Raw genomic sequence first — 21,495 nt, forward strand, 5'->3', positions numbered from 1 at the left:
AACATGGGTTTCCACGGTAGGACAGCAAGGCCCACATTACCTGAACCAAACAGCAGTGTCGTCTTTAGTGGTGCAAAGAGCATGTACATTGGGACATAGAAGCTTGGAAAGCTGCTGTGTTAAAGCTGTAACTGCAAGTTTTATGGACATGAACTTCACCATACTTGACTATCCTCCACAGAGTCCTGATCTCAACTCAACTTTATTGAACATCTGTGGGACGAACTTGTGCTTAGATTTGGTCAAGGGACGTTCGCCCCACAACAGTCCAAGATCTCATTACATGCCTACTGGACGACTTGTCCAAAATTCTCTTTGATTGCTATCTTACGCTTGTGGAAAGTATGCCTAGTAGGATTGCTGCAATCATCACAGCAAAAGGAGATCCTACATCTTATTAACGTGGGCGGTACGGATGTTTATTTCTCCACTGTGGTGTCCTTTAACTTCTTTAAAAGCAGTGTACATATCTATAGCTAACTTATTACTAAACAACAAAACTACTTGGAGAAATGCACTTCATCTCTCAAAATCAGTATGGTTTCTTAAAACAAAAAAAAAGTACAGGCGCACCCTTTGAAGACATCAGTGACACAATAAAGAAATTCCTTGATAAAAATAAATTGGCTACTTATACTTGAGCTAACCAAAGGTCAACAGCTGACCATTAAATACTACAGACGAAACAACATCAGTTGGAATATAAGGAAACTACATAACATTTATAAAGAACCAAGAATCAGTCACGCACACAGCATCACTCGTTTTTAGTTGGAAAATTTTTTAGTCGGATTGGAAAACAAATATTATAACATGGCGTTTTCATGTAATTTTACATAAATGTAAAATTAATTACATACATTTTTTACATAAAAATCACATACGTGATTTTTACATAAATATAGTACATCACATTTTAGCATTCGATTTTCTTTTTCAAATATTAGCTTTTTTTTTTTTATTTTTAAATAACGAAACCTGTGGTGCGTTCATAATTAGAAGAAACACACGTATAAACCACAGTGAAAATTATTTAATTGTAAATACGACGTTCTTACTATTCCTAAAGTATGGGAAATTATCATACAAAATTGTGTTAAATAATTAACGGTTTTTTTTTTTTTGTACTACTTTAGCACGTTATGCACGTTTTCATGAGATTCTATTGTAATCATGCGCCCTAACCTGTATGTTATTCCTAATTTTGTTTAAATACTGTACTGATGATGTCCTAAGATACTTAGGATATTAACAAATAAATAATTTTCACTGTGGTTTATACGTGTGTTTCTTCTAATTCTAAATATTAGCATATAATTGTGATACCACTATAAATTGCGATTTCATATCTATTATCTGCAAACGTATTTCTAAATATGAAAGTAAAAATGCAGAAAATCAGATAAAAGTTATTGGTTTAGAGCTTAATATGGTTTGACATTTTTAACATGCTAATTAAATTACTATTTCATTGAAACGCCATGTAATAATATTTGTTTTCCAATCAGTATCAAAGTTTATTATTATCCAATGTATTTATACAATTCAGAACATTATTATTTTATTTTTTATCACTACAAAAATTCCGTATTCAAATTACTTACTCAGTACAATCATAATATAATCATAATCATAAAATGTCCGTTATTACTTTATTATCACGTTTACTGTTCAAAACAGTTGTTTTTGTTTTTTGTTACTGCTGCACTGAATTTTTTGTTTGTTTGTTTGTTCAGGTAACGTTTCTGCTGATTTTTTCCAAGCGTGTGCTGAGCTTATCCGAAAACGATATTAGACGGCGGTGGTTTCATGGTTTACATGTATGCGTATCATCATCAGCAGCAGGCATTGTCCATCCACTGCTGGATGAAGGACTTCCAAGATTACTCCAAAACTCTCTGCCCATGGCTCTCCTTTTCCATGTCACTCCTGCAAATCTGATGATGTCATCAATCTACCGTGATTTAGGTCGGAGTAGTGGCCGTTTCTCCTCTCGTGGAATCCAATCCAGTACTTATTTTGTCCATCGCTGATCTTGTCTTCGAGCAATATGCTCAGCCCATTGCCACTTCAGATGTTTCACTCTTCCTATGATGTCGGAGATTTTGGTTTGATTTCTTATCCATGTATTCCTTTTGTGATCCAATCTTGTGATACCAAGCATATTTTTTCCATACTAAATTGTTTTGTTCTGAATTTCCGAATTTCCTTTGCATTTAGTGTCCTTGTTTCACAGCCATATGTCAGTATAGGAAGAATCCACTGGTTAAAAACTTTTCTCTTCAGGCATAATGATAGTTGGCTTTTGAATATTCAATGTAATTTTCCAAATGCTTTCCACTCAAGTATCGTGCGCACTTTAATTTCGTCCATGATATTTTGTTCCATTGATATCTGTTGTCCTAAGTATATGTAATGATCTGCTTGTTTAATTTCCTCATTACTGATTTTTATTATATCTAGTTGGACATATCTATTGCACATAACATGGGTCTTCTTTAGGTTTATCTGTAGGCCTGCTGTTTTGCTAGCAATTTGGAGCTCATGGATACTAGTCTGTAATTCATGCGCAGTTGAAGTAAAGATATGCGCAGTTGAAGTAAAGATGACATAGTCATCTGCAAAGCTGGTTTACTGCTGTGGCATTGGTGTATGCTATTTTGATAGTTCTGATGTATGGCTTCTCCACTTGTTGGTTTCGTAATGCTTTAAGTATTGCATAAGTTTTAAGTGAATAAAAGGCTTTCTCATAGTCAATAAAACCAAGACATAGTGGTAATTGATATTCATTACACCGTTCAATAATCTGCTGTACAAAAGCCTGTCCGTTCTTTTGATTGTGCTAGGTCTAGAGTCGTACAAAGCCTATGAGTTAAGACTTTTGTAAACACTTTGTGGACCTCTGATGGTAGACTGATAGGTCCGTAGTGTGTCGTCTTCTATCTCACCTTTTTATGTATCAGAATTAGGGTAGCATTCTTCCATGTTCTTGGTACATCATTTTTCTTCAGGAATAAAGTAAATAGTTTTGCTAAGAGTTTGTAGATTATTTCTCCACCTGTTTTTAGAAGTTCAAAGAAACTCAAAAAATATTGAGTAGAATTCTTCAACTCTGTTTTGCTATAGTTTTACTGCAACCATCTGTTTGTTGCTGTTTATCAATTGCTGTTTGGCCTTTTTGAGACTACCATTGTTTTCAATTGTTTGTTGTATGAATTTACAATTGAATTTTCTTATTTCTTCTGTGATACGTTTTCTGGTCGTTTTGTACAATTCAATGTATTCAATTTTATTCTGTAGGTTAACTAATTGTTTCATTTCTTAATAAGCTGTTTTGTTTCTTCAGAGATTTTGTCTTGTTTCTGTTCTGTGGTACCAACTATTGTAATTGAGCATTGTAAAAGATTTTGGTAATAATGTCATTACTGTCTGATAGATCAGCATTGTCATCTATAATAAGATGTTTAAGTCTATTGTTTAGTTCGTGTTGGAATATATCTTTTTTAATGTTGAGTTTGTGCACCACTATGATTTATTTTGATCTCCGAAACATTTTTCTTCTTTCTTTTTGGCAGTTTATTTGGATTTTACTGCGTACTATACGATGGTCACTTCCAATGTTGAAGGTTTTATAACAGAGCAGTCTTGAAAGATGTTTTTCTTATTGCTGAGGATAAAGTAAATTTCACTAGTTTTTCCATTTGGACTTTTCTATGTGTTTTGTTTCTTGAAAAAGGAATTCATGATATACAGGTTTTCTTTTTATTCAAATTCTATTAACCTTGCTCCTCTGTCATCTCTCATGCCATATCCAAAATTTTCCATTGAGCTTTCATCTGAATGTTGAATACTGTTACACGCTGATGTCTTAAGAATGTAAAATTCTCAGTTATCATGGTGTAACATGAAGAGAAATAAATTAAAAATCCTGCATGAAAGATAATAGATGAATTATTTAAGAGAAAAGGAAATATTCTTGCATCCAATAAAATATATAAAATATAAAGGTGTTTGTTAAACTAACTAACAAAAAATAAAGAATAGATTAATGTTGTAATATGGTATAAATGAGAAAATTTAACTAAATAAGACAGAAAAGAATTAGTTATAAAAGATGGTATGTGAGAGGCTAGAGATTAAAATATTAAGTAAATTCATAGAGAAATTTCGAAAGGGGATTAAGTTAGAGGCTAGCACAAGAAAAACAACAGAAAATCGCTTAGGATCAATTCCCGGATTGAGACTTCTTAACGGGCTCGCCGATCAAATGACGTTTGGCAGAAAAACGCCACCCTAATTGGTCGGTAAAGTCAAGTCAAAAAGGGGTGCGGAGAAAAGAAGTTAGAGAAGGTGCCGTTAGGAGAGAGGGTATAAAAGGGTTAGAACCCCCCCTCAAAGGGAGACACTTTTTGGCTTTTAGTTTTGGTTCTCTGTTCCGGGAGAGTTCTTCTATGGATTTCACGGTGTTTTCCTGAGTGGCGAGATATGGGTTATATCTCCGTCATCACAACACGGAAACGAAAGTGAGCGGGATTTCGATTCCGTACTTCCTATGTAAGAAGTGAGGAATGCCATATAGTCAAAGAAAAGAAAGCATATTCTTGTGTTTCAACTCCAGTGTCAACTACGAGAAAGGGAAAGAAGTAAAGAAATCGATGTCCACGTCGCGAGTTGTACAGCCGTTATATAGATGATTCAAAGTGTGTCCTAAGTTACAAGAGGTTAAGACCGCGTAAGCATAGTTCAATTCCAAAAGGAACGTAGGAGAAACAGATTATCGGAGAGGTTATACCAAGATAGTTCGATCAGAAAAAGGTAGAGGCCCATATGGAAAATTCAAGAAAGAAAGGTACTGTAAAATATATCTCGTGTTAACTAAGACTCGTCTGTATTAGTTATCATTATTCTAATACTGAACTGTTGAAGTGACCAAGAAAACAATACCCGGACTTTAGTATATGACAGAATATAATGAAAGTAAGCTTACTAATGTTAATATTATGTGAGTAATTAAGTGTCCTGAGAATTTTGCATGTCTAATATATTGTATAAGAAAGTTTAAATGTCATAGTTATGTGTCAGTGCAGTAAATGGTTTAGTTAATCTACTTAAGTTTGGATAGTTAAATAGTGTGAATTAATCTTATATGTCCGTGTCAAATGAATTTACGTGTTGAATGTGTATGGCGGCATGATCGTAATACCCATTATAGGATCATAGCTTAATTATTTATGATAAGCTAATGTCAGTTTGTAAATATTTAGTATAGCATTGAATTGAGTAATAACTAATATTTGAATTGTACCATGTTAAGGAGTTTAATAAACCTTTTGTCCAATGATAAAACAGTTGTCTGAAATTGCTGTCCAATGCACCACTTGAAAAATTACGAACCTAATCACGCGGGAAATTAATGTGTTAAGAAACGAGATAAAGTGTCACGACTGCAACATAGTTTCACTTTCAGACATATTTTAGTTCTTTCTCCTTGTTTTTGTATATAATATCTTAAACTAAATGTCCCAAAAGGCGCAGCATAATACAAATATTAGGGATACTAAGGGGAGAATTAACTTAAGTATTAGTGAAAAGTTTGGTGATATCTCGTGAGTAGAAAATAGTTGAACATAGATAAAGGGGAAATAACTAGATAAAATAAAAATCATTAATTGGGACACAACAATACCAATTCTAGCATTAAAGTGTCCCATTACAATTCTGAAATGATGTTTTCCTTTATTGTAGAGTTGGGATACATCATGATAGAAGGCTTCCATTTCTTCGTCAGTATGACTTATTGTTGGTGCATGGACTTGGAGATTTGAACAACAATACTTGTTATTCGATCGGATACACTGTCAAATTCTATTAAGTTGTTCTTCAGTTTTTTTTGCTGATCAAGAATCCAACTCCACTGATTCTTTTCTTATCTTGGCCTCTATAATATAATATGTCTTCATTTTTTAATCGAAGAATTTCTTCACCATTACATCTAACTTCGCACAGTCCAAGAATGTCCCATTTCAGTCGCTTTAGCCCTTCAATTAGTTTAGTTAGCCATACTTCACTGCTCAGAGTCCTACAGTTTAATGTTCCAAGGTCTAGTTTCCAATGGCAACATGATCTGGTTACTCTGGGATTCTTAGCACCCTCTGCCTTCATGTTTAACTGCCTGCTGCCATAGGTAGAAACAACCCGGCCTCTGGGGAATGAGAGCCATTTTAATTCTGTCGGATTCATCTTGGAAGGTCAGGCCATAAATTCACCACGCTGGCCAAGTGCGGGTTGGTGAATGGCAATATTTTCACATGGGATCGCCAGTCCCAAAACCACTGGTCCACGGCTCTTTATTCAATATATTCAGAGCTGCCCTGATATCCAATGGATGGTATTAAGATTCCCCCCCACACACACACACACCCGCCACCTAGGGGACGCGCTCGGTAGCCCTTGGAAGCCTCGAGTATGTATATGTGTATAGATGCATGTATATAAAGATATATATAAGTACATTTTTTGTCTAGTTAGCGTGTAGAAGCGAGTATACGCGCTCACAGACAACTACTGCGTGTGCGCGCTTTAACCTTATTGAAGGCTTTGGGGGGGGGGGTCGCCGAATGGCAGATTATTGATCATTTATGATATTTAGAAGCTCCGGATAGCTTTTTTGTAGTGATTATTATACTCATATGTTATGTAGCTTGATGACTGTGGTCTTATTATCTAATATCTGGTTACTCTGTAGTTTGGACTGGAGTAGTGTTTTAGAATGAGTGTGTAGTAGCATAAGTGTTTTATCTTAAGTATTTTGTGTTCTGTCATAGCGACCCATATGAATCTGAGATCTTCTTTGTTCCCAGAATATCAGTTTTACCATTTTATATCGCAACAGTTGTAATTTGTTAAATCTGTAGTCTGCTCAGAATGCGTATGATGTAATTGCATGTCTTAAAATGTTTTCATATAATCTGATATCACATAGATTAGTATTTTTATGTTTGTGGGAGCAATATCTTTTAATCGGTATAGTTTGCTTACTATTATCCTGCTACTATATTGCTTACTATATTGCTTACTATTATATATATATATATATATATACACACACATACTGTTTTTCAGTTAGCCAGTTGGTGATCAGATTGATATCATGCTGCATATTTGTGTAAGCTATGTTTGCATTGTTGTGAATGGATACTATGGCAGTGTCGTTGCGTATTGGAAGATATTACTTTTAGGAGAGAGTGGCTAATGCCATGTGTGTTTATATGTTAAACAGAATCGGAGAAAGAACAGCTATAGTACTCCACAGGTTATCGGTAGCAATTTGCTATTTTACTGATCCTATATGTGTGATGCGCTTTCGGTTTTCCGTGTATGCTTTGAACCACAGGAGTAGACGACTTCCGATTCTGATATGTGTTAGTTTTTTCATCGAGGTTTTGTGTGTTAGTGTCAAACACTTTTGTCAGGTAAAATAATAAAAATAATAATACTTCTATTTTCTAATAAAAATAATAAGAATTATTATTATTATTACAAGACACTTTCGTATTATTCCATAGTATGAAATAATAATAATCATCCTCAGCCTCCTTTATTTCGCAAGACACTACAACGATTCTCATTTAGGACGCGGAAGAATTTATTACGGGCGTTTCAAAGTTTCATAGTCTCACACAAAACCTTATTCAGCTGAACGGAAGAATTCTTAAAAGAACTAAAAGAGAGATCCTCCTGTTTCTTTGAGAATGAAGAGGCGTAATAGAATTTATTTAATTTGTTTTATAAATAAAATCCAATGTATGCCATTTCTTACATGACTATAGCAGAAAGCAGTGACGTCTGTTCGCTGTCTAAAACTAATTGTTTTGTTTTCGTTTGTTATATCATTAACGTGGTAAAGTAATTCATGATCATTTATTTATGTTAGGGATTGGACCATGTGGAGAAAATATGTCAAATATCTGTGGTAAGAAAGGATGCCTAAAATCCTTAACTACAGGGACTGAATTTTGCGTATGCTCAGCAGAATTTTACTTCCAAGATGGCCGTTGCATAATAGGTGAGTGTTACATTCTCTTAGATGTATTATAGGAGCGTAAATAATTCTCTCATTCTTCAGGTGAGTGTCAATAATACGAATAATGAAAAGACGCGAGAAAGTGTATTTCTTTTATACATTTAAGCACGTACATAATAATTATTAATTATTTAACGATGTCAATAATTCATTAGAGGTATTAATAAAAATTCTGCATAAACATCATTTTAGGATATTCTCTCTCAAGAAAGATGGTACATATAAATAAATACCAAATCCTCTACTACTACTACTACTACTACTAATAATAATATTATTATTATTAGACTCCACCAGGGAGTCAAGGACTGATCGAAGGAGGCAGTAGATTACCCACACAAGCTATCTTAAACTCATTTATACTGGATGCACTCGCTACTTCTACAGAAAAACTGTTCCATTTACGGTTCTATGAGAGACAGATCTCGTCCCCATCCCTTACTTAATCGCACACAAACTCGGCTTCCATCGATGCTCCGTTGTCCTTTCTCCCGACCTCCATATAATGAAAATTTTCATCAGATGATATTCTATAACACCCTCTAAGAATTTTATAACATCTTCCATATCAACATTCTTTCTCCTGTCTACTAATGTTCTGGAGTCTACATATTCCCATTCTATTCTCGTAATATGCATTCCATAATCCCGCTATCATATTTGTTACTCTTCTTTGCACCTTTTGCACTAGCTTCTTTATCCTCTGAATAGACGAGTCCAAATTGTGCACAGTTTAGACTGCACAGCAGTTCAATTGCAGTCGTATCAAGGCCATGTAAAGAGATAAAATGACTTCCATATCCTTGCATTTCAATGTTCGTTTCAACACTGTAATTATCATTTGAGTTGAATTTGCAATTAATTTTTGCTATGTGACCTTTGAACCTAAACTTGCAATCCTCTATAACGCCAAGATCTCTGGCCTCATTGATTTCTCGTTGCATAATTTCACCAATATAATAAACTGTTGTAAATCTTATCGCGGTAAACTCGATAACTTTACACTAATATTGATACCCATTATCATTAATTGCCCGAAGCCTGTTCAAATTCCAGCCTGTTCAAATCATTTTGTTAGAAGTGCTGTATATTAGTAGCAGTAGCAGTTCCCTAATTGCCCTGCCTATCATTGCATCAAAAAATGAACACTGTCAGGTCCAACATCATTAAGGTATTGATTAAACAGTGGTTCAAAGACTGATCCTAAGGGAATATACCAGGATTATCGTAAATCTGAAAGATCCCCCCCACACACACACGTGAACCACTTTTTGATATCTGTCCTTCAGCCTATTCAAGTCAATAGTTTATATTCCAATCCCATATTCTCAATTTTATTTCTTAGCTTTCTTATATGATATTCTATGAAAGGCCTTTGCAAAGTCCAATAGTAATCATCATGTATCCATTCCCTTTATGAAACTTAGCCATAACATTATTATAAAATATGAGTAAATTGCTAAAACATGACCTACCTTTAGTAAACCATACTATTCCTGGTCAAGTACAGCTTCTTTGTTCCACCCATTTCTGTATATAAGTTTTTACAAACTTCTATAAAATCTTCACAATCACTCCAGAGATGCTGACAATCGATAGACACATCAATCTTGGCACTATCTTTCACCACATTTATATTGCGCGTGCGCGCACGCATGCACGCACGCACGCACGCGTACACACACACACACACACACACACACACACACACACACACACACACACACACACACACACACACACACACACACACACACACACACACACACACACACACACACACACACACACACACACACACACACACACACACACACACACACACACACACAAGCACGCACGCACGCACACACGCACACACTGCTTGGAAAGAAATCAACGGACACCATAGTGTGAGGAACAAACAGCCATGGCGCCCACTTATTAAGGTGGACACTATGACTGTTTTTGGACCATTCTAATTATAGGCATGTAATGAGGTTTGGACTTCTGTGGGGCGGACGTCCTTTAACTCCAATTCACCCCACAGATGTTTAGCCTGATTGAGATCAAGACTCTGAGGAGGTAGTCAAATGTGGTGACATTCATATTCACAAACCATGCTGCTACAGCAGCAGCCTTATGACACGGTTCATTGGCTTGCTGAAAGAAACAATGGTCTGTTCCCTAGAAAAGCCACAAAGTAGGAAGCAATGCATTGTTCATAATGTTCAGATACCTCTCGGAGTTCACTGTTCTTGGCATCATAAACATGACACGGTTCATTGGCTTGCTGAAAGAAACAATGGTCCATTCCCTAGAAAAGCCACAAAGTAGGAAGCAATGCATTGTTCATAATGTTCAGATACCTCTCGGAGTTCACTGTTCTTGGCATCATAAACAAACAGAGTTCCGAGACCAAACTAGAAAGAAGCAGTACCATACAATCACACCGCCACCTCCGAATGTCATAGTTGGAGTTAAGCAGTATGGTAAGAGACGTTTACCGGGCATCTGCCATAACAATACCCGTCCGTCTCTGCTCGGTAGAGGATGTAGCGTGATTCGTTCGCACCATAACACAGCTTTCCAAGCTTCCGCGTCCCGCTCTACTCGCTCTTTGCACCACTGAAGACAACTCTGAATGTTTGGTTCGCGTAATGTGGGGTTTGCATATTGCATCTTACCATGAAAACCGATGTTGTGAGCCTCGGGTCTGAATGTTCGTGTGCAAATTCGTGTTCCAGTCGATGTCCCGAAATTCTCTTCAACATGTCGGACGAGGTATGACGATTTTTACATAATATCTTGCGTATCATCCTATGGTCACGTTCGGTGAGTGTGTTGAGTCATCCACTGCGAGTAGCACTTGCGGTTGACTCTCTGCGCTTTCATCTCAATATAATGTCACTGATTGTTGATCTGGAATGGCCCAATTTGTCAAAAATATGCCGAACAGATAGGCCTGCAACACATGCATTCTATCACAGTTCCTCTTTCAAACTCCGTTAGTTCCCTTCTCGCAGGCATTTCACCGGACTCAGTTGCACGGACTTGGGAAAATCATATTCCTCCAGTTTATACCAGCTACACATATGTGACTAGTTACTGGGCACAATGCACCTTGTCTATGGGGATGCCCGTTTCTTTCGAAGCGTGTATATATTAACTAAATTATGCAATTAAATAATAATATATGCACTGTAGAAATCAGAACACAGAAAAATAAATTGTTTCCTGGTAGGGCTACTGTTGAGAGAAAACCCAACACACACACACACACACACACACACACACACACACACACACACACACACACACACACACACACACACACACACACACACACACACACACACACACACACACACACACACACACACACACACACACACACACACACACACACACACACACACACAAAATAAAAATACCAAATTCTATCAGTCAGGTATTTACAGAGTTAATAAATTGAATACTATACTCAGTGGTTCCAAATTTATTAAATATATATATATATATATTTAGTATATATATTAAATATATATATTAAAAATATATAATTTTTTTAATAATATATATATATATATGACAGAATGATCACTGACTCGGTTAATATACATAGTTTTATGAAGAAATTAAATGACTAGAACCGAGATTTAAGTAAAAAGGTTTTAATATAAACACACTACTAGTTTCGGCCTGTAACAGCCTTCTAATGATGATAACCAAAGTCACAAAGTCTGCTGGGAAAAATCTACTAACATCTTCCGTTGCAGTGACGAAATAGAGAGAAAAATTGTGGAATCTAGAGAAATCATCTTCATTCCTGTTCATCTAAATAACAACTTAAGCTACAACCTCCCAGATAGTCATTCAGCTGTAATCATGTACTGGCGTTCACGTGATGCAGCAAGCACGCACTCTCCAAACAATGCAACAAATGAAAGAACAGCTTCAAATACAACTACATCGTTTTCATGCTAATTATGTATAAAGACTGCCTGTCTATGTTGTTCATAGTCTTTTAATCCTCAATGTTTAGTGTTTTTTCTTTTATAATGTCACCTGAAGAAGGCTGTTACAGGCCGAAACTAGTAGTGTGTTTATATTAAAACCTTTTTACTTAAATCTCGGTTCTAGTCATTTAATTCTTCATAAAACTATATATATATATATATATATATCAACCCTATCTATATATATATATATATATAGATAGAGTTGGAATCATCTTCTTGTCGAGGATGTTGAGGTGGTCTCAAACGTTTAGTGATGTTACGAGATGAATATCCATTATTTAAGAAGGTGTTTTTCAGTATATACTGAAAAACACCTTCTTAAATAATGGATATTCATCTCGTAACATCACTAAACGTTTGAGACCACCTCAACATCCTCGACAAGAAGATGATTCCAACCCTATCACTCATATACAGTTACCATTTATCAGCTCTCTTACTCCAAAACTAGCTAAGATTTTGAAGAAATTCAACATAAAGACCGACTATACTACATAAAGACCGATTATGCCAAAACTTCGTTCTTTTCTGAGTCGACCAAAACCAAAACACAACCAACTGCATTTTCCTGGGGTTTATAAAGTTTTGTGCGACTGTGGTCGACCTTATTTTAGCCAGACAGATAAATCTGTTTCACTTCGTCTTGAGGAACATAGACGTGACATCTCCTACAGTATAACACGAGCGAGCGCCCTTTCCAGTCATGTCCTCTTCTCGGCAAACTCTAACTTTGAAAAACAGCCACATCAAGTTGACTGTGAACGCACTACTAATTTATATATATGCAAGGATGAATTTGAAAGAAGAATTATCGAATCAAAAGAAATAGTTCTGGACCCTTCACATTTGAACAACAATCTAAGCTACAATTTGCCTGATTCCCATAGCGCAGTAATCCAGTACTGGCGCTCTAAAATTAGCTGTCGCACACATTCAACTCATGCCAACGGTAGCATATATATATATATATATATATATATATATATATATATATAGGAGCTTTTAGACTAGGGGCTTTATAGGGACTTTTAGACTAGGCTGTCCTCATAAATGGGTGGCAGAATTTTCCTTTTCGGTAATTCAATTTTTATCCCATAAGACATAGAAACCAAAGAATGTTAATAGATATAACAGACTATGGAGAGAGAGAGAGAGAGAGAGAGAGAGAGAGAGAGAGAGAGAGAGAGAGAGAGAGAGAGAGAGAGAGAGAGAGAGAGAGAGAATTAACTGTCCTGTCAGAGCATTAAATAGCATGCGATGAAGTAAAGTTTCTTGGCTGAAACACTTTATTAAGGAGAAACTGAAATGAGATAAACTGAATGCATAAAACCTTTAACAAAACCTGATTGATTTGGTGAGCAGCCTCTCCAATCTATTTGCTGCTGGCTCAAATCCCGCTGTGAACATCGACATTTGTGTAGAGTGTGAAACAACTTGATATATGACACACAGCGAAATTAAATACTGGCCACACCACACTTTTTTTCAAGAGATGACGAGAACCTTTTCTTTATTAGCGAATTCTAACGAAGAAAATATTTTACATTTTTTTCTTCTGTAGCATTAGGAAAATCAGAAAATGATAAATACGATGACACACAAGAGGAAGGTTTAGATGTTGCTGGATATTTCAATGATACCACATACGGTGAGTAGTTTGTAAGGATAAACCTATATCAGATATAAAATAAATCACTTCATAATTTTGTGAATTTTTTGTTATTAATTTATATTTTTAAGTTTAATGTTAATAAATTGTAGAAACAGTCTTAAAAGCTTCGCTTCATTTAGTATTTAAACGAAGTCACAGGTGTCCAAAGAACACAATGTTGGCTAACTTTGTTTTATGTGATAAAAATTTTAAATATGTAATTATCAATGAATCAAATATACCGAATTTGGTGAAGTGAATATAAAACAGCTAAAATTCGATTACATGGGCGTTGTGTCATTTTATAAACACTCTGACTACCGCTGGCTTCTGGAGAAACCAACAGTAATTCTTTCAATCGTACTAGCATTCCATTTTTCTTGGTAATTGTCACTCCATTGTGTCCTGGTTAATTACAGAAAGACATCATAGTAATCATTGTTCATTCTGCTCGTCATTCACCAAGGATTTAGAAAAGAAATATGCAAAGAAAGTGAATGAGTGTAAATAATGGTACTACTAATTCTCTGCTACTTAGAGCAAATCATTCGCGATAAGCCTTCTGATTTCTTTCCTAGAAGTTCAATAACAACACCCCACCCAACCACCCACCCACACACACACACATACACACGAAACCGCATAATATTGAACTCGTTAACATCATCGCTTAGTCTTGATGCTATTTTTCTGCTTTCCAGGGAATGGAAAGAAATCCAATAAGTGAGAATTTGCTCTCAGTCCTATCAGGAAGGGAGAGCATCTTTAGCTAACTACATCACAGAAATGGCATCACTTTTTACTAGTTTTAATATTTCTAATTGCCTTTTCAGTATTTCTAATTATTTTTTTAATATTGCTAATATACCCGAGAGTCAGTTGGTTTCGAAGAGCTCTTTGGTTGGAAAGACTTGGGTTCGAATCCTGTTTATGACAAGAACCTTCAAGGGTGATTTTCAATTAAAGGTGAGTTGAACCGGCTAAAGTTTTTTCTTCCGGAAACTTGGGTATTCCATCCCCAAAAACAGACAACCAGTCCCATGAATACATATCTATAGAAAAATACTTATTGGGGGAAAACCACCTTCTTCTGTAACTACTCCCTAGTAAAGTAGCTTCCCTGCCTCACCAACTATTAGGTTCAGGATAGGAGAAGAAGAAGAAGAAGAAGAATTTACAAAACTATATAAACTTTCATTACGTATTAAATATTTTTCAATTAGCCATGCACTCTAAAGCGAATAATCATGCAGCTACCTCAGGATGTTTTGCACTGGATTAAAAAAAAAATCAAAACAATGAACACAACTAAAATGAAACACTTCCTATTTTTCATTTATTTTTCTGTGTTTCTTTTAAGGTAACGAAACAGATTCACGGGAATTGCACATTACGGAAGAGGACGTGAATGTGTTTACTGAAGATACTAACAGCACTTTGTTAGACAGTAAGTTTGAGCAATCATAGAGTTAAGTCATAATTTATATATTGATTTCCAACAAGCATTTGATAAATTAAATAGACAAGAAATGATACATAGCTTGAAAACACTGAAAATACCAGGAAAATTAATTAGATTAATTAAACTAGAAGGATTTAAGAATTAAATTAGAAGGATTTAAAGCAGTAGTTAAAATAAGGGTGAATTAACGGCCCCTTTGAAATAAACTGTGGCGTAAGACAAGGGGATGTACTTTCAGTAACTTTATTTAATTTGGTACTTGAAGCAATAATAAGAAAGTTAAATATGAGAGGATTTATTAATAATAAACTAATACAAATATGTGGATATGCAGACGATATAGCAATGATAAGTGGTAGGATAAAAAGATTTAGAAGAGGAAATTTGAAGAACTTAATAGAAACGCTAAAGAAATTGGGTTACAAATTAACGAACAAAATAAATACATGTAATATGGAAAGACAGTAAATAAAAATATTAGTTGTAGATAGTTTTAAATATTTAAGTTAATTAATAACAACAAACAATAATATATCCTAAGAAATTAATAATAGAGTCATGGCGGGAAATAAGTGTTATTATAAGGTACCTGAGGCAAATAAGGTCCAGTGTCTAATAAAGCCCTTTAAAAAAAAAAAATCACATTTACGGTAAGTTGCGCCGGTTTGGTTTCTTACACACACACACACACACACACACACACACACACACACACAGAGGACGCAATAAGCAATGGCAAATCAGTGGGCTCCATATTATCCAGCGACTCTATTGTGTCAGTTTGACCTAGACCATAATATCATTAAACGGTTATGTCTTCCCGTTTAATGATATTATGCCGCAATAATTCGTAACTTTTAATTAAAAATATTGTTCTTTTCGCATTGTTTTTATATTTATATTGTTCTTTCAACATTTAGTTTTATGATAAAAATGTTTGAATTGATTTGAATTCACATCTTACGTGAAAATAGATGTGATCTAATCTAGTTCACCGCGGTTAATAAGGCCCAGTAAATTTGTTGATGGGCCTTATTAAACTGCTATAATTTATGATTTTGTTTTTTGGTGATTCCTCATAATAGTTACTTATTTTATTGCTAAAGGCCTCTGAAAATGTCAGAAGTTAAGAAGAAACGGGGTCTTTGGATGACTGATAAAAGACTAGAAGCAGCTATGAAAGCTGTGCAAAGAGGACAACTATCAGAACGTGCAGCATCAGAACGCTATGGATTACCTAGAAGAACATTGAGGAACCATTTAAAGACAGAGAAGACGACGAAAAGATTAGGAAGAAATACTGTGCTAACAAAAAAAAAATAAGAGAAGATCTTGATAGAAAGAATAGTAAAGTTTGCTTCAATTGGCGTCCCTTTAACGTCAATCTATACGCAGGCAAACTTTTATATTTTGCGAACAAAATAAAATTAGGAATAACTTCAATAAAGAAAGTGACCTCGCAGGAAAAGATTGGTTGAAGTTATTTTTAAAAAGAAACCCAACAATTTCTAAACGTGAAGCTCAATTTTTGAATCCTGATCGAGCTGTAAGAACATGTCCTAATCCTCCATCTTGTGATTCAGATAACTCCGATGATGAGATTCCATTGGAAAATCTAAAAACAAAGAACTCTTTGAAGTCATCATTTCAGGAGTTAATGACAACGCCAAATTATGCAGTTGTAAAGGCAACACCATGAAGAAAAGCGTTAAATTATAAGGGCCAGAAAGTGACCAACGATCTTTTCAAAGAAAAGGATAGTAAGAAAGAGAAGGCTGCCACTAAAAAACAGGAAGAACCAAAAAAAAATAATAAAATAATAATAAAGGAACAGAGTGTCAAAAGAGGGGTGGTATTGCCATGGATACAGAGAAGAAAATGTTGCTGATATGAGGCAATGCACACGGTGTCTTAAATGATACCATGAAGAGTGTGTTGGTCTCACCAAAGAAGAATATGGCGTATTTGTATGCCCTTATGACTGTTCTTAAGCTAATAATTATGATTAAGATTAATAATAATTAAAAAAAATTGTTATATTCTTTTTTAAATATTTAATTTTGTTCAAGGGCTTTATTAAACTACTATGGTTTAACAAGGCCCACTTAAGGTGTTTTTTAAAGATTGGGTTAAAATATAAATTACTGCAAGAATTGTTCTTATTCGTGTTTTTTTTTTTAATTAGTGAGTGATAATACAAATTTTAATATGAACAACTGTTGTTTCAATTAATCTAAACAATTGTCTAACTTATTCAAATTTTAAATAAGGGGCCTTATTTGCCTCAGGTACGTTATTTATAAAAAGTTAGGGAGTAATAATATGCTTAATCGAAATTCTAAATTAAAACTTTATGAAACAATTATAAGACCTGTAACAACATATGGATGTAAAATGTAGCCATTAACACAAAAAGATATAGATAAACTCAGAATCTTTGAAAGGAAAATATTAAGGAAGATATATGGACTAATAAAAGAAGAAAATGGGATATGGAGAATTAGAACAAATAATGAACTTGAATAACAATTAATTAATGGTGAAGATATAGTAAGATATATAAAGATACAAAGAATAGCGTGGTTGGGGCATATAAAAAGAATGGAAAAAGATAGAGGAGTTTAAAAAATATTTGAGTGGAAACCATTAGGACAAAGGAAGAAAGATAGACCAAGTAAAAGATGGATTGATGATGTACAAAAAGATCTTACAACTTTAAACGTTAAGAATCGGAAGAATATTGCATAGAAAATAAAATAATGGCTAAAAATTGTTTTGTAAGCTAAAACTCAAAAAGAGTTGTAAAGCTAGAAGAGTTACGTGCAATGATGTAATACAAATAATACAGAGGGGACGGGAGAATGGCCTCCGATTACAACGCAGTGTCAAGGGACTAGTAAATACCCCGTGCATTTTTCAATAATATGATTTGGATAAAGCGATAAACAGGAGCGACGATAGGATAAAGGGCAACTGAGATTTTATTCCAAGCATGAAATTAAAATAGTTTATTCAGGAAAAAATATTAATAACAAAAAGGCGATGATTTATATTTTATACCATTTACAGAATGTTTCCGCATTTCTAAGCGTTGTTCCTGCCTGTAGAATAAACAGAATGCTTTTTAAAACCCGTATATTCTTCTGTTTCCTTTCTATTTTACTTTCATTCTGTTTTTCATTTATAGGTAATGAAACGGATCATTGGAATCATCACACTACTGATGGATATGTTTTTACAAGATAATAACAACACCTTTACACTTGGAGAGTTAACATGCAGCAATAAAGCTAATATTACTGAAATAATGGCATCACCAACATAATCAATTTGGAGAGTCTTCAAATTGTTGATGATTAAGAATGGCTAGGAACACAAGTTTTTGTTCTGCCACAAGTTTAATTTGTATCTATGCATTTATTTATTTTTGTTAGTGACGGTCTAGAAAATTCCTGTATCAAAACGAACGTTTAAAATGCGAAAATATTGATAATCAATCTAGTGAAATGGATAAGAAATTGTTTGACATTTAGATGACAGGAAGTAGATTTTATAAGAGAGCTCTTGTAAAGTGTTCTCATATATATATATATATATATATGAGAACAAAAAAAAAAATATATATTTTGTAATTTTTTCGCGATATTTTGTAATTTTTTCATTTTCTTTGTCGTCAATCCGATTATCTCCTGGTACTGATATTTCGATAAACTTAACACCCTTGTTTTCACTTTTTTTAACCACTGTCATATCGGGTGTGTTACATTCCAGGCTTTTGTCAGTCTGGATTTTGAAATCCCAGAGTATTTTAGCTTTTTCATTCTCAACCACTTTCTGGTGAACTTTATGCTTCCAATAGCCTTTAGATACTTCAAACGGATAATTTTTACATAAATGCCAGTGGATTATCTTAGCTACGTTATCATGCCTTTTACGGTACTCAATTTGTGCGATTTTGCTACATCCACTTATAATGTGGTCTACTGTTTCTTCCTTTTCTTTGCACAATCTACATTTACTGTCTTCTTGAATTATTTGTATTTTTGCCTTCATAACATTGGTTTTAATGGCGAGTTCTTGTGCTGCAAAAATTACCGATTCTGTTTCTTTCTTTAGTGCTCCATTTCTCAACCATTGCCAGGTCAAGTTGCTGTCAGCGCTGTCCTCTATGCTGTGAAGGTATTTTCCATGCAATGCCTTATTTTCAATCTTTCAGTTCTCGCTTTTACTTCTTTGGTTTTGTATTCCAATTTTGTCTCCATGGGTTTAAATAAACCCTCTTTCCTTACCTCAGTTAGAAATTTTTCCGTTATTTGCTGCAGATAATCATTTAAATTTCGTTTTTCTTCTTCAATAACTTGCTTCACTTGTACTAATCCTCTACCTCATTTTTGCGTGATAGATATAGCGTATCAATGTCACTGCGAGGATTGAGGGCATGGTGCATTGTCATTAATTTTCGAGTTTTTCGATCTAAATCTTCCATCTCTAGCTGGGTCCATTCAACGATGCCAACTGAATATCTCAGAACAGGTATGGCCCAGGTATTAATTGCTTTTATCAAATTTTCAGCATTAAGCATTGACTTAAAGAATTTTCTTAATCGTCTTACGTATTCTGCTCTAGTTTTTTCTTTGATCTTTTTGTGCAGAATTTGTGATGCTTCTAAAATTCCCAAATATTTGTAGCTGTCTTCGAATTTTATTGCCTTGATTATTTCACCATTGAGCAGCTCGATTTCGTTCATATCTTCAAACTTTCCTCTTGTTATTCCAGCAATTGCACATTTGTCTAAGCCAAAATCCATTGATATATCTTGACTGAATATGTGTACAGTTAAGCAATGATCCGAATTCATTCTCTGATTTTGCATACAACTTCATGTTGTCCATGTATAAAAGGTGAGATATCTTTGCACTCTTTTGTACAGTTTGATAACCATGAGCAGTTTTATTTAAAATTCTAGTTAAGGGGATCAATGACAATATAAACAATGGAGGAGATAATGAGTCTCCTTGAAAGATGCCTCATTTTATGTTTACCTCTCCAATTTCTTCCCTATTTATAACCAACGTTGTTTTCCAGTTTTTCATGCTGGATTGCAAAAATATTTGCACATTTTCGCTAATACCGAATAGTTCTGTGCATTTTAAATTCGCTGGTTTTAAATTAAAAAACTAAAGTTAAAAAAAATTAAAAAATTAAAAAAAACTATGAGGCTCCGAATCAAACGCTTTTTTATAATCTATCCAACCCATATGAAGGTTGGTTTTTATACGTTTGCAATTTTTAAGAATCATTTTATCAATCAGCAATTGGTCTTTTGTGCCTCTTGAATTTTTGCTGTTATCGTTTTGTTCAATTGGGAGAAGAGAATTTGCTTTAAGATAGCTGTATATTTTATCAGCCAGTATGTCTGTGAGTATCTTAAAAGTTGTTGGCAGGCAGGTTATTGGTCGGAAGTTTTCATGGTTTGGACCTTTTTCTTTATCCTTTATGATCAAAAACGTTTTCCCTGCTGTGAGCCACTCTTCTTTGCTTTTCCTTCTAAAACATCATAAAATTGGTTAGCAAGTCTTTCATGTAAGCCTGTTAGCTATTTCAACCAGTAGCCATGTAATTCATCCTTCACGGGTGTTGACCAATTTTTTATTTTTTTAGCTTGCTTTTGAACCATTTCAGTTGTTATTTTCAGTTGGGCCATTTTTGGTTCTTGAGATTCGTTCGTAATTTGTTCAATCCATTTTGCCTTGTTATTGTGCCTCTTAGGGTTGTCCCATAGGTTTTTCCAAAACTTTAGTGTATTTTCTTTGTCTCTGGTATTTATATTAATATAGTCTTCAAGGTTATCATTCCTGCAGCAATCAATTTTCTTGTAAAACTGGTGCTAATTTGCGTGAAACATCGAATTTTGCTTGTACTGTTCAATGCGTACACTGTATCTTCTTATTTTAGCTGCAACTGCAACTATTTTTTGCTTCACTTCCTCTAATACTTCATCAATAGGTTATGTTCCAGTATTATATCTCTTTATGAGGTTATTTGGGATTTTTGTGTTTTTCAGCTTCTTTTCCTTATGGTTTTTCAAATTGCTCATGTCTGCTCTGAGTTTAAGAATTTTATTCTCCAGTCGATGCTTCCATTTTGGTTCCTGAGCCTTACTGCTTTTGGGTTCACTAATCTTATATCCTAATTCAGATGTTACGACGTAGGCTATTGAGTACATAAGTTGATTCGTTTGCCCAATAGTTCCAGTAGAAATATCCCTTGCAGCTTTATTCGCCTCTTGCATGAGTTC

The 21,495-nt window shown here is 34.5% G+C and overlaps 1 protein-coding gene across 1 annotated transcript in view; it reads left to right on the forward strand.

Moving 5' to 3' along the window:
• Positions 1 to 21,495, forward strand: part of LOC150109975 (uncharacterized) — a 76,523-nt gene that overhangs the window by 14,186 nt on the left and 40,842 nt on the right. The window contains exons 2-4 of the mRNA XM_090416170.1: positions 7,934 to 8,065; positions 13,646 to 13,732; positions 15,096 to 15,182. Of these exons, the coding sequence (XP_090272296.1) occupies positions 7,934 to 8,065; positions 13,646 to 13,732; positions 15,096 to 15,182 (306 nt within the window). The remainder of the gene's footprint in view (positions 1 to 7,933; positions 8,066 to 13,645; positions 13,733 to 15,095; positions 15,183 to 21,495) is intronic.

The sequence above is a fragment of the Typopeltis vanoorti genome, chromosome 1 (assembly GCF_054136105.1).
Source record: "Typopeltis vanoorti isolate ZY-2024b chromosome 1, IOZ_Tvanoo_1.0, whole genome shotgun sequence".
Lineage (NCBI taxonomy): Eukaryota > Metazoa > Arthropoda > Arachnida > Uropygi > Thelyphonidae > Typopeltis > Typopeltis vanoorti.